At 44.8% G+C, this 13,606-nt stretch overlaps 1 protein-coding gene across 1 annotated transcript in view; it reads right to left on the bottom strand.

Annotated features, from left to right (window-relative positions):
• The window catches only part of LOC143933470 (IgGFc-binding protein-like), an 81,838-nt gene that overhangs the window by 23,960 nt on the left and 44,272 nt on the right, over positions 1-13,606 (bottom strand). The window contains exons 11-14 of the mRNA XM_077456375.1: positions 10,604-10,809; positions 7,488-7,629; positions 5,082-5,410; positions 2,006-2,570 (exon numbers count right to left, since the gene is read on the bottom strand). Of these exons, the coding sequence (XP_077312501.1) occupies positions 2,006-2,570; positions 5,082-5,410; positions 7,488-7,629; positions 10,604-10,809 (1,242 nt within the window). The remainder of the gene's footprint in view (positions 1-2,005; positions 2,571-5,081; positions 5,411-7,487; positions 7,630-10,603; positions 10,810-13,606) is intronic.

Genomic DNA, 13,606 nt, shown 5'->3' with positions numbered 1-13,606 from the left:
TACTAAATGACTCCAACTTTGAATTCAGTATTTGTAGTTCCTTATACAAATGCCCACCAAGTTTTCTGAAAATATGATCGAAATTTCGGACAACGGATATTGTTGTCGGGAAAATTTGAGAACCAGCTCTTAAAATTTTTGTTGCCAGAAATTCCGACAGCAAATGTCCGATGGAACCTACACACGGTCGGAATTTCCGAAAACAAGCTCACATCGAACATTTGTTGTTGGAAATTCCGACCGCGTGTACGCGGCATAAGGCTAAGCTTACTCCCACCACTATTCTAAACCTATTCCATTTCTGTTAAGAAAAGATCTGTATACTTACCTTTTCTGAAGTTGCTCCGGTCCAGTCAAATGGTCTCTTCAGCGGCTGATTCCGTGTAGAGAAGATATTGCAGACAACTGCTGCAAATGCCTGGGAGATGATGTCACCCATAGACTTACTATGGGGCATGAGTTGTCAGCTGCCCCTCCTCTACACAGAAGCCAGCTGATCATGGGACCAGACCAGAGCAGCTTCAGAATAGGAAAGTATACAGATCTTTTCTATACAGGGTTAGATATAATAGGTTTAGCATCTACCCCTAAGGTTTAGCCTTAGGTTTTGCCTGAACATCCACTTTAAGTTCCTAAAGGAATTGCCACTCTACATGACCGGCCCGTACTGTCAAAGGATAAGGAGCAGCCTCGGCCTATGGTTCTCCTCTAAGCCACACCCCTCAATGCGTTTCCACCCTGCCCATCGGGGCTTAATCATAAGGAATCCCATGGGGGGGGGGTGCAAATGCATCAGCAGATGGCATGGCTTAGCAGAGGACCGTAGGCTGATGCTGCTCCTTACCTTTTGACAGTACGGGCTGGTCGTGTAGAGTAGCGATCCTTACACACACATAAGTGCTTTCTGGATCAGCACATGGATACGCCAGCACCCTTACTTAACCCCCCAAAGAATCAGGAAAGAGGCTCTTTTCCTCCTTAGAGTGGCACCATAAGCAATGCTGGGACAAGGTCACCTAGATCTCAGGGTGAAGATGCCAAAATGTTTCAGGGTGAAGATGCCAAACTTGTGTCAGCAAGAATCCCCCCCCCCCAAAAAAAAATTGGCATTAATCTGCATGATTACCCCCAAGCATAAATTCCCCTTCCCCCCAGTCCAAATCTGCCCCCCCCCGATTAAATCTCTGCCCCCCTCCACCCCCCAAATCCCCTCAGCCCATATGCCCCCCCCCCAAAATAAAAGTACCCATCCTAGCACAAATCCTCCGTGCCTCAAATTTTCCCTCCGCGTACACATTCTCTCACTCTCAACACCCCCCTCCTGGCAGAAATATACCCCCTCCTAGCATAAACACTCCCCAATCATCCATACTAGCACAAATCCCCCCACCCTCAAAAAAAAAATTTCTCCTAGCACTAATCCCCTCCCCCCTCTACCATATCACCTATTCTAGCACAAACCCCCCAAATCGACACATCTAGCAAAATCCTCATCTCCAATCCCCCTCCCAGCACAAATTCCACTGAATCATCTAAATTTCCCCTCCTAGAACAATTCTTACCCCTGCTGCACCCCAAATTCCTCCTCCCAACAGACATTCCATCTCGGGTGCCCCCCCCCCCCCCAAACCTCACATGATATCAATGCCCAGGGAAGCCACCTCTCCTGACCACCTCTTGGCCACAAGCTATGTTTACTAGGCACCAGGATTTACATTACGAAGTCTAGAAAGTAGAGGGTGACCCTGGATGATGCCTGAACAAAAATGGTTCCATCCTTCTAGAGAGAAAAGCAGAGGAAGGCATGGTCAGGAGGGAGTACAGGGATCCCTGTGAGAGGTAATATATGCTTGTAATTTTTATTTGACACATTACTCAGAAAACATACTGTATATCTGATGCTAGATCCACTTAAAAAAAATAAATACAAAAAATATGGAATTGTCATATCAATAGCCGTGGGAAAATTCTAGAACATCTTCCAATTTTTGCTAAATCTACTTACTGCATCCTGTAGCGTTCCTCCAGTTAGGAAGCTCCACTCCTTGCTTTCGGCAAGCCGTGGCATAGGACTCATAAGCCTGGCAGAGGCCGTCTCCGTTGTGGGTACAGACATCTTTCACGCAGCTGCTGAAGTATAATGCGGTGCTGACGTTAGCGTGACAACTGCTGAAAGGTCCATCATCAGCCTCGATGACACCACAAAAGCCTTCTCCTTCATAAATGTTTTTCAAGGTTTCATTACATTCTACACAGTTTCCTTGGCAGCTGTCTGAGCAGAAGGTATCATCGTCAATGACTTTCCATGACTTTGCCCACTTAGTAATGACGGTGATTTGCTTCGTGTCAGGTGACATCTTGTCATCGCGAGGATTATTATTAAAGTTTCCGCAGAGGCCGCCCATTGCCCCATAGTAGCTACTGGGAAGAGTGATTTCCACTTGCCAGATATAATCATAGGCTACTTTAAGGCCAAATTGAGTTTTCAGGGTGGCATACACACCGGTTTGGGTTATGGTGAGTTTATCATTTAGCAAACTCAGAGGGAGTAATGTAATTTCACCATTTACCTAAAAAATGGAAGAGAAAAACAGATTTAGACTTGGTGCATGACTGCCATATGTGCCCCTTTCCTGGTAACAGATGCCATTTTGAGGTGTCTTTCCCAAGAAAGCATGTGTACCCATCACTGTCCCCTGAGGGGGTTGGTGGTTGCACAGTACACATTATATTGTGCAACCACAAACCCCTCAGTCGGAATATGCTAGCACCACTGCAGACATTTGCACTTTTTTATTCTTGATACCTTCAAAGAGTTAGGCTTGGTTCACACAGGGGCAACACGACTTTTGGAGGCAACTTGGACGTGACTTGGACGTGACTTGGACGTGACTTGGACATGACTTGGACATGACTTACAACACTACTTTAAGTCACCCCAGGCCAGGCGACTTGCCGTGGGCAATCAGAGAATGAGCTCTCAGGGGGGGAACTCCTTTTGAGAGCTGATAATTCTCTGAGAGTCGCTTCCGTATAGACGGAGATCCGACTTGGAGACGACTTCCATTGAAATCAATGGGTACCAGTCGCCTACAAGTCGTATTGAAATAGTACAGGAACCTTTTCTGAAGTCGGAGCGACTTCAGTAGTGTGCATTAAGACAGCTCTCGTTGTGCGACCTGAGGTGACTTGGGACGACTTAAAGTCGGATCTGAGTCGCCACCCGTGTGAACCGGCACTTAGGCTTCACCAAACTATGCATGCATGTCTTGGTGCTTCCTATTTGACTTCCATTTGTCTTTCTACTTTGAATGTCTGCCTCTTTTTCCAAAAGTCTCTGGCCAATTGTTTAAGGGTGTTAGAAATGGGGGAGGGAAACGTTGTGTGTGTGACTACAAAGGTGGGCATGATTTTGGTGGGTGGAGGGGTGGTTTAAAGTGGGCATGGTCAGTAGGGTGTTCATGGATTTCATTTTGAAAATCCGGTTACCTTAATTTGATGACATATTAAAAGTTCATCTAAACCATGGCTTCTCAGTCATGGCACCCTTTGAAAGTAAACCATAGAAAATTCCCAGCTCAACTTACCAACCAGCCTGCAACTAACCATCTCAAGGCAAACAAAACCAAAGAAAATTCCCAGCTCAACTTACCAACCAGCCTGCAACCAACCAAATTATTCTGTCTAACAGTGTGTGTCAAAAACGTGGGGTTTCGTTTCCACACATTTTCAAAGACATGCATAAGTTGCAGAGCCTCTTCACGGAACCCCGGAAATTATCTGCAACTCCTAACTCTAAATTTTGAGAGCCTCCACAGTGGAAGCACATGCATCATAATGGATAGGCAGAGGGCAGGTGAGCCTGGAGGGAGCGCAAAAAATCTCAAGGCACCCCAGTCTAAAAAGGGGTTACCCAGAAGCTAACCCTTCTTATATTTCCTAATGGAGTTCTCACCCTCCTTTCACATGAAATTCCTCAGTCCTCACCTTTCAAATTTGAGTCCTCAGTCCCCCTATTCTTTCACATCAAATTCCTCAGTTCCACCTCTTTAACATCAGAACCTCCATTTCCCCCTCCCCTTGATATCTGAGTTGGGAGGAATTGTGCCCCATCATTGATATCAGTGGAAGGAATAGTACCCCATCTCTGGTGTCAGCGGAAGGAATAGAGCCCCATAGTTGGTGTTAGTGGGAGGAATAATTCTCCATCGTTGGTGTCAGTGGAAGGAATAGTGCCCCAGCATTGGGGTCAATAGGTGGAATTGTGTCCGATGGTTTGTGTCTGTGGGAGGAATTGTTCCCTCTTCATTGGTGTCATTGGGAAGAATTGTGCCCTATCGTTGGCGTCATTGGGTGGAATCGTGCTCCACCATTGGTGTCATTGTGAGGAACTGTTCCATCTTCATTGGTGTCATTGGGAGGAATTATGCCCCATATTTAGTGTCATTGGGTGGCATTGTGCTCCATTAATGGCGTCATTGGGAGGAACTGTGCCCCATTGTTGGTGTCATTGGGAGCAAGTGGGCACTATTGTTGGTGCCATTGGGAGGAATTGTGCCTTATCATTGGTATCACTGGATAAAATAATGCCCCAAGGACTGGAAAAAAGAAAGCACCAAAGCACTAGTTCAAAGTGAGATGGGACCTAAATCATATGGGATTCCAACTGTTGTATCTAACAAGTGAAACTTGATAGACTATAATTAAAACCCAGCACATGCTATACCCTTTGCAGTCTAAAACTAAATGTTTAAAAATCCATGATGGCACCTTGGCACAACAGAAATTAAGAGACACCCTACATCAAAGAGATATTCTTCATTTCTATTTTTATTTCGATGGGCTTAGTCTTCCTCCAGCATTATGGGTGACTCCAGTGATGGGACCTGGTCATAGCTCTTGCCCCTGTTTCTGTCACCTGAGAATTTACGTTGTTTTTAGTACCCATCCCTGAGCAGATTATTATTTAAAAAAAAGTAAAGTTTTAAAACAAAATTATACATATGTTGCTATACTGTATATATATATATATATATATATATATAACATGCATGTCCACAAATGTATTGAACACCACTCACCCGGACTTGTCCAATTTCTTCTTTTAGGATGGAGATGTTGTAGCCATAGACAAAAATGTTGACCAGTCTGACGGCGGAAGACATCTGACTTCCCCGGTTATCATTCTTTTCCTCAACGCGGAAGTACTCCAGGGTTGCATCAGTACCGCGGTATTCGGCAAGAATATAAGTACAGGTGCCGTGGAAGTCAAAGTTGTAGCCATCGAATGTTAAGTAGTGAGGATCTCCCCAACCAGTGCAAGAACTTGAATAATCAGGGACACAAACTGGCACATCATTGGTACTGTCACAATGCTCCTTTTCCCTGCATGAGACTGACTTGCAAGGATCTAAAAAAAAAAAAAAAAAAAAAAAAGAAATTTTGCATAAGTATAAAATCAAATAAAAAATGAAAGAGGTTAATAAAACAATTGTACTCTGGAACCTGTGCTCAAAAAAAGGTAAGCAAGGAGCAAAGGACTAGTATTACCTGTGGTCTCACTGCAGCTGATGATTGTCCCCTTTACTGACTTCCCAGCCTTTTTTCTACACTGTGTCTCTGTGAGGAGCCGCCACCTTGGCAGAGGAGCAGGAGCAGGACTTTGCTTCCACGTGTCAGAGTTTCCCCCCAATGACTGGTTGAGGGAATATTTAAGAAGCAGCCGGAAAGGTGGAGTAAGCACATCCCCACAGGATGTATGAAGCAGTAAGATCCTTGCATTGTCAAGTCCTCAGGTACAGCTTCCTCTCCAGCAAGGATAACAGTGGGCATGTCAGGAAACTAGCAAGGCTGATGCTCATTCTCGTGCAACTAATGCTCATTCTCAAGGCCGGAACAAGGGGTGGGCAGGAGGGGAGGCATTCCGGAGCACTGTGGTATCATGTGAGGTAGGGGGGCACCACAAGGAGATTTGCTTTATTGTTGGAAGAGGGAATTTGGAGGGGGGGGGCAGCAGGGGGTAAGTATTGTTCTAGAAGGGGAAATTTGGGGGTAGTGCTAAGAGTCGTGATTTAGGGGGAGATTTCTGTTGGGAGGGGGGTTGAGGGAAGAATATTTGTGCTGGAGGGGCTGGATTTGGGAGGAATTTGTGCTGGGAGGGGGAAATTTGAAGTAGGGGAGAGAAGATGTGTACCAGGAGGGTACATTTTGGGGATAGGGAATTTGTACTAGGAAGATTTAATTTTTTTGGAGGGGAGGGACACTTGAGCTGGGGGGATTTGGAGAATGGGAGGAGATTTGTGCTGAGAGGGCGGATTTCAGCAGGAGGGCAGATTTGGAACTTGGAGGAGGGGAAGTTTATGATTAGGTAATAGATTAGTGCTCAGTGTTTTTTTTTTTTTTGGGGGGGGGATTTTTGCTGACACGTAATGCTCATACATCTTGGGGGGGGGCGTAGTTTGACATGTTCGCCCTGGGCTCTAGATTACTTTGTCCCGCCACTACTCATTCTCATGCAGCTAATGCTCGTGCTCATGTTCCAGCATACAGACAAGCTTGTGCCATTAACCAAGCTGCACTGTGTGCACCAGCACACATTGGCGCACCCCCAATCCCATGAATGGCACCAAGCTGCCTGTTTAAAGGAGGCCTTGATGTATGCCAATAGCTGGATGTTCTTCAGCTTCCCCGGTGACCTGTGCCCCTGCTTTTGCTGACTGACCTCCCTTTGCTTGCTCCTGACCTTGCTCTGTGGATTCTGAATACTGACCTCAGCTTGCCTCTGACTGCGCTCTGCCTGCTTTCCTGATACTGACCTCTCAGCATCTCAGCATACACGAAATGTTGGGTGGAGTTTTTGGAAGCGTGGTGTCACTGTGCATGAGGACCGTGGCCATCTTGATAGTTTGAAACCATCAGGAACATTTCATATGACATGCCTGTTTATATCTACTACTGTGTGTGTATATAGATGTGGTTTTAATAAATTGAAAAAGTTTTGATATACTGCACCATGAAGTGGTTTTGTTTTTACACCTTTCAACATGAGGAGTGATGCCTGGATCCATGCTGGAACAGTCCGTGGTGGATTGATGTTTTGGGTGGTTTTTGACCACCTATAATCTAGTGATCCAGTTGTAAGGGTAAGAGGCTTGGCTTACTGTGGTGTTGGTGGAAAATCACTGTTCATCTTTTTAGTCAAGGCCCAATAGGTGGCCTCTTGGGATTGATGGACGTTTTCTTCGCTTTTATGCACATTTAAGCGCTGCCCACAATTTATGGTAGCTGCTGTCCGCTTATTGTCTTTGTAACCTAAGCGCAGTATCATTCATTTTTATACACAGTATGTTGAATAACCTAAATATTCCCTTTATATTGATTTTTAGAGGTAACATTTTGTTTAAAACGTACAGTAATTTTGGCCGATGCTCTGCCATTTTTAACCTTATACAACTATGTGACTGTGACATTGAAGGAGGACGCCTTACCCTTGTTGACACATTGGACTTGTCCATTCAATACTTTACAGATCTCATCAGAGCCACAGCTGTAATCTATGCACTCCATCACACGGCGAGAATTACAACTACAGGCCTGGCTGCAATCTTCAGAAATGACGGTCTGGTTCACCTGTGAAAGAGCAAGACACTCGTAAAACTCTCTGGAATGAAATGCAGTTGCAGCAAGACTTTTATAATACAATGAATCTTGTGGAAGAAAACTGTGCAAAGGGTCTCATCCTTCTGGATAATTATGTCAAGCCATCCAAAGGACCACATGGCCAAGCTAGCCTTTTTTGTTGCTACAGAATTAAAGTGAAGTTCCATCCAAAAATGAAACTTCACTCACCCCCTTACATGCCACATTTGGCATGTCATTTTTTTTGGGGGGGGAGTGGGGGCTTCGTTAAGAGGGGGACTTCCTGTCCCACTTCCTCCTTCCGCCCACGAACCGACAAGGTGACTCCTTCTAGGCGATCTCCTGGTACACACGACAGGGCCCAGGAGATCGCCTATCCACTCCGGGAGCGCAACGCGACTCACGCATACGCCGTATGTGCCAGGTCGTGAAGCCGAAAGCTGTCACGGCCGGGTGCCCAGAGTGGTAATGGAGGCGCCGCTGGAGAGAAGGGGGGCAGGAGCGCCCCCCCCCCCCCATTTGGCCGCATCGCTGGACCATGGAACAGGTAAGTGTCTGTTTATTAAAAGTCAGCAACTACACTTTTTGTAGCTGCTGACTTTTAATAAGCCTGGAACTCCACTTTAATGTGGTTATGAAATAATTGACTTTAAGGTAAGCGTGTCACTGCCGTATGTGAAGACGAAATCGTTATTTTCCGAAAACAAAAACAACATGGATTTTTTTTTCCTTTTTTCCCGACGGATGTTGGCTAAAACTTGTCTTGCGTACACGTGGTAATACAAATGTTGTCTGAAATTCCGAACGTCGAGAACAGGGTGACGTACAACACATACAACGCGAGTCGAGAAAAATGAAGTCAATAACCAGTGCGGCTCTTCTGCTTGATTCCAAGCATGCGTGGAATTGTCTACACGCGCTCGGAATTTACGACAATGGATTTTGTTGTCGGAAAATTGGAGATCCAGCTCTCAAACATCTGATAGAAAATTTGAGATCCAGTTCTCAAAAATCAGAAATTTCGACAATGTCTGATGGAGCCTACACATGGTCGGAATTTCCGATAACAAGCTCACATCGATCCGATCGTGTGTACGCGCCATTAGAGATGCAAGGACTTTTCGTCCAAATTTCTTCAGGATGAGAATGCGAAAATCAGAGCGAGGGGAAACTGTGTGATATGTCTAATTTAAAATAGATACTTAGATAATACTTACTATACTAATGCTTTATTCATTTTTGGAACAGAGAGATAATTATACCCCTCAATACTTATTCTGAGTCCCACCTCTACCAGTCTTTCAAACCCAAAAAAGAATTATTTTATTGCAATTAACAAGATATTTGGGCTCTCAGTTTGGATGAGGAACATCATTTTTGTCTCAGTGAAGACTCAGTTCAGTGGCCCACATGTGGACTGGGTAACCCATGAGTATGGTATTTGCAACCAGAGAACGTCTACATTACATTATCACTACAGTAAAGAGGATGCAGAGTTCCCAGCTCCTGTCTGATCACTCTATAGAATTAGGGGGGGGGTTGGACTCAGTAAACTTCTGACCCCAGACAAATGGTGTCAGGATTGGGATCTGAACCCACAACCTCTGCTACATCTGGCAGTAGCTCTTCTTGCTAAGCCACTTGAGATATTTTCTTAGGGAGAGTCACAAGAAAAGAGACCTCCCAAAGAAACAAAGATGGCTACTATTGCTGTAACGGCAATTAAGGATCAAAAAATAGTAAAAGAAAGAATATTTTAGACTGATGTCTTGGATAATCTTGCCTTGGAGCTTGTCTCTGGTGAACCTTAAACTCCTTGCACTTCCTACTTAAGCCATGCCTTTGCACTTCCTGTTTGCCAGATTATTGTGCTTTCTCCAGCCAATATCTTGCTCCTTTGCATACCTGCAATTGCCTTTATCTCCACTACCACCCGTTACCAACCTTTGGCTTGTTCTTCGACTTTGCTTCCCCTTGATCCCAACCTGCAACCACTTATTACCGACCTTTGGCTTGTTTACTGACTGCGCTTCTGCTTGATCCCAATCAGTTATATCTGCTACTGAACACCGGCTTGCTCATCTCCTGGTGGGGCTATCCTGAGGACTGCAACCTGGTACTAACACGCAACTGTCAGGGCTGGCTTAGCCCTTCCTCCTGTGGGCTGGCCGCTCAGCTGTTGGCTAATTGCCAGCTCTCTTCTCTTTCCACAGTTACCAGCTGTTCCTGATGAGTTTCGTCTGACCTGCCTATTTAAAGCCTTCCTGCTCACTTTTTCATTTGCCTTTGCGTTGGTCACATCACAGGGAACCATCTCCTGCTGTTTGTTTCAAGACTGGCTTGCTGACATCCCTCATGGCTTCTTATCCCGCTTGCGGTTGCTCTCCTTGGATCCCTGACTTCCGGCCTGGCTGATTACCCGATCTGGTTAATGAACTTTGGACTGGCTGATTACCCGATCTGGCTACAGGACTCTGGCTATGCTCGACTACGCTTTTTTCTATTTACCTTTTCATTTTTATTAATAAACAAGTGTGATTTGATTGTACTTCTGCCTCAGTCTGTTTCATGGTTTCTGACAGCAACAAAACCAATCTCCACCATTAAGAGCTCTGGTGAATACTGGTTAGTGCTTAAACCATGCACCATGGGTGAGCTTGTGTCATACACCAAGGTGACCTGCTTGTGTACTTATCCAGCTAGATGGTGGGAGCTTCTCTACTGCAATAGCTACTGGTCTCCAAGCCTGACCCGTGACCGATAGATTGGGCATAATGACAAAATAAGTGTCCTGAGGCATTCTTAAATAAAATGTATGTTATTGGGTTTTCCATTGGAAGGAGTTGAGATTTTGGGAATTCTACATAAATAGAACATTTTCATACTCTGACAAGAATAGGCTTTTAATATCATATCATAACTGGGTTTCAGTTTGTTCACAGCATGTCTAGTTGAGAATTCACACCTGATAGAATGTGCCATTCAAGGTGCATCTGTCGCAGACGGTAGGGGTCACACAACGGCCATTTTGGAAAAGGTATCCAGTGTCACACTGGCAGCCCTCAGAGTAGGTGGTTGGGCAGCTGATGATGTCATAGAGGGAGGAGCAACTGGTAGAGCAGACGTCAGCACGAAACTCGTAATGGCTGTTCTCCTCAGAGCAAGTGTATGCTGAAACATAAAGGTTAGAAAAAAGTTATTGCTATTTATGACCACAAATAAACCCTATTGTATGTAACAATATTCAAAGGTAGGCAAAATATAAGCTTATTGTTCAATTTTGACACATTACACAGCATAAAATTTAAAGATATGTCTTTATAAGGTGTATTTTAATTGAATATTGAATGTTCTTCATATTTTTAACTGCTTGTGTCCAGTTAGGGATATTTTCTCATAGCTCCTGTCCTAGAGACAAAACAGGAAGTAAATGGGATTCTCTACAAAATGAGCTAAGCCTCCATCTTAGACCAGGGGTCTTCAACGTTTTCAGTACAAGAGTCATTTTGAATATTTTACAGATATTTGATGCTGAAAAAAAATCACCATCAGAGTCCCCCATTACATGGGGGGGTGGTTGAATTAGGGACCTTAAGCTGCGTATATTAAGGAGACTCTATCTGTGGGCTGGATAAAAGCTTGTAGTGGGCCAAGTGTGGCACACAGGCCATAGTTTAAAGACCCCCCGTCTTAGTTGGCACTGGGATGAGTGCCCACATCAGAACATTTCCCCCTCGTCTCCTGACAACTGTATAATTTTTTATTTTCCATTACTTTCTATCCTGTGTAGTCGGCCAGCTGCTCCCCATTCCTCCTTTCCCTCAACTAATGCCACGTACATGAGATCGGACATTCCGACAACAAAATCCATGGGATTTTTTTCAGACGGATGTTGGCTCAAACTTGTCTTGCATACACACGGTCACACAATGTTGTTGGGAATTCCGAATGTCAAGAACGTGGTGATGTACGACGAGCCGAGAAAATTGAACATCAATAGCCAGTGCGGCTCTTCTGCTTGATTCCGAGCATGCGTAGAACACACGATCGGAATTTCCGACAATGGACAATTTTGTTGTCGGAAAATTTGAGATCCAGATCTCAAATTTTGTGGGTCAGCAATTCCGATGGAAAATGTCCTATGGAGCCTAAACACGGTCAGAATTTCCGACAAAGCGCTCCCCATCGAACATTTTCCGTCAGAAAATCCAACCGTGTGTACGCGGCATTAGTGCTTTCTTAAAGTGGTTTGAAAGGCAGAAGGTTTTTACCTTAATGAATTCTCTGCTTTAAGGTATAAAAAAAACAACCTTCTGCATGCAGCTCCCCTTATACTTACCTAAGTCCAATCTCGTTCCAAGCTCTCGATTCAGGCTCTCTCTGCTCTCTCCCCCCTCATTGGCTCAGAGACAGCAGCAGAAGCCATTGGTTGCTGTCAATCACAGCCAATGAGGAGGGAGCGGGATGCGGCCTAAAATGTACTTTGTGTGTTAACCACTTCAGCCCCGGACCATTGCTGGTCTAAGACCAGACCACTTTTTGCGATTCGGCACTGCGACGATTTAAATGACAATTGCACCGTGCGACGTGGCTCCCAAACAAAATTGACGTCTTTTTTTCCCCACAAACAGAGCTTTCTTTTGGTGGTATTTGATCACCCCTGTGGTTTTTATTTTTTGCGCTATAAACAAAAATAGAGCGACAATTTTGAAAAAAACGCATTATTTTTAACTTTTTGTTATAATAAATATCCCCCAAAAATACAAAAATATATAAAAAAAAACTTTTTTTCCCTCAGTTTAGGCCGATGCGTATTCTTCTATATGTTTGGTAAAAAAATCGCAATAAGCGATTATTTATTGGTTTGCGCAAAAGTTATAGCGTTTACAAAATAGGGGATAGTTTTATGGCATTTTTATTAATATATTTTTTTTTTACTAGTAATGGCGGCGATCAGCGATTTTTATTGTGACTCCGACATTATGGCAGACACATCAGACATTTTTGACACATTTTTGGGACCATTGTCATTTATACAGTAATCACTGCTATATAAATGCAGTGATTCCTGTGTAAATGACACTGGCAGTGAAGGGGTTAACCAGTGGGTGGCAGTGTAGGGGTTAAGTGTTTCTAGGGGTGTGTTACTAACTGTTGGGGGCTGGGCTTTAGTTTAGTGAACACTGATCTCTACTCCAATCACATGGAGCAGAGATCAGCATCACTAGTTGCTAGGCAGAACGGGGAAATGCTGTTTACAACGGCATCTCCCCTTTCAGCTGCTCAGTGAGACGATCGCGGGTATGCCTGCGGCGATTAAATCCGTGGGACCCACGACCGGACTCACGGGGGTCCCGACCAGCACGTGAGTGCGCCCCGCCGGCGGCATTAAAGATTGGATGTACCTGTACGCCAATATGCCTGCCCGTGCCATTCTGCCGACGTACATCGGCGTGCGATGGTCGGGAACCAGTTAAGGAGCCAGCAGGCACAAGTGCCGCCCATAAGAAGTTGCTTGCTATGAGGGCACTTGGCGGGTGGGAGGAGCCAGGAGTTCCAGCAGGGGACCCTGTGAAGAGAAGGATTGGGGCTGTTCTGTACAAAACCATTACACAGAGCAGGCAAGTATAACATGATTATATTTTAAAGAAAATAAATTGTAGGTTTAGAACAGTGGTCTCCAGATGTGGCCCTTTGCTTGTGTTTATCTGGCCCTCCAGCTCTTGAATTACTATTCCTCCCGCTGACACCAACAGTGAGGCATAATTCCTTCGACTGACACCAACAATGGGGCACTATTCCTCCAAAGTGACATCAACAATGGGGGCATAATTCCTTCCAATGACATCAATGAAGATGGAACAATTCCTCACAATGACACCAATAGTGGAGCATGATTCCACCCAATGACACCAACGATAGGGCCCAATTCCTCCCAATTACACCAATGAAGAGGGAACAATTCCTC

This window comes from Lithobates pipiens, unplaced genomic scaffold (genome assembly GCF_037356315.1).
Source record: "Lithobates pipiens isolate NorthernLeopardFrog02 unplaced genomic scaffold, aLitPip1_a1.2 Scaffold_27, whole genome shotgun sequence".
In the NCBI taxonomy this organism is placed as follows: Eukaryota; Metazoa; Chordata; class Amphibia; order Anura; family Ranidae; genus Lithobates; species Lithobates pipiens.
Note: the sequence above shows the minus strand (reverse complement) of the source record. Positions and strands in the feature narration are given on the sequence as shown.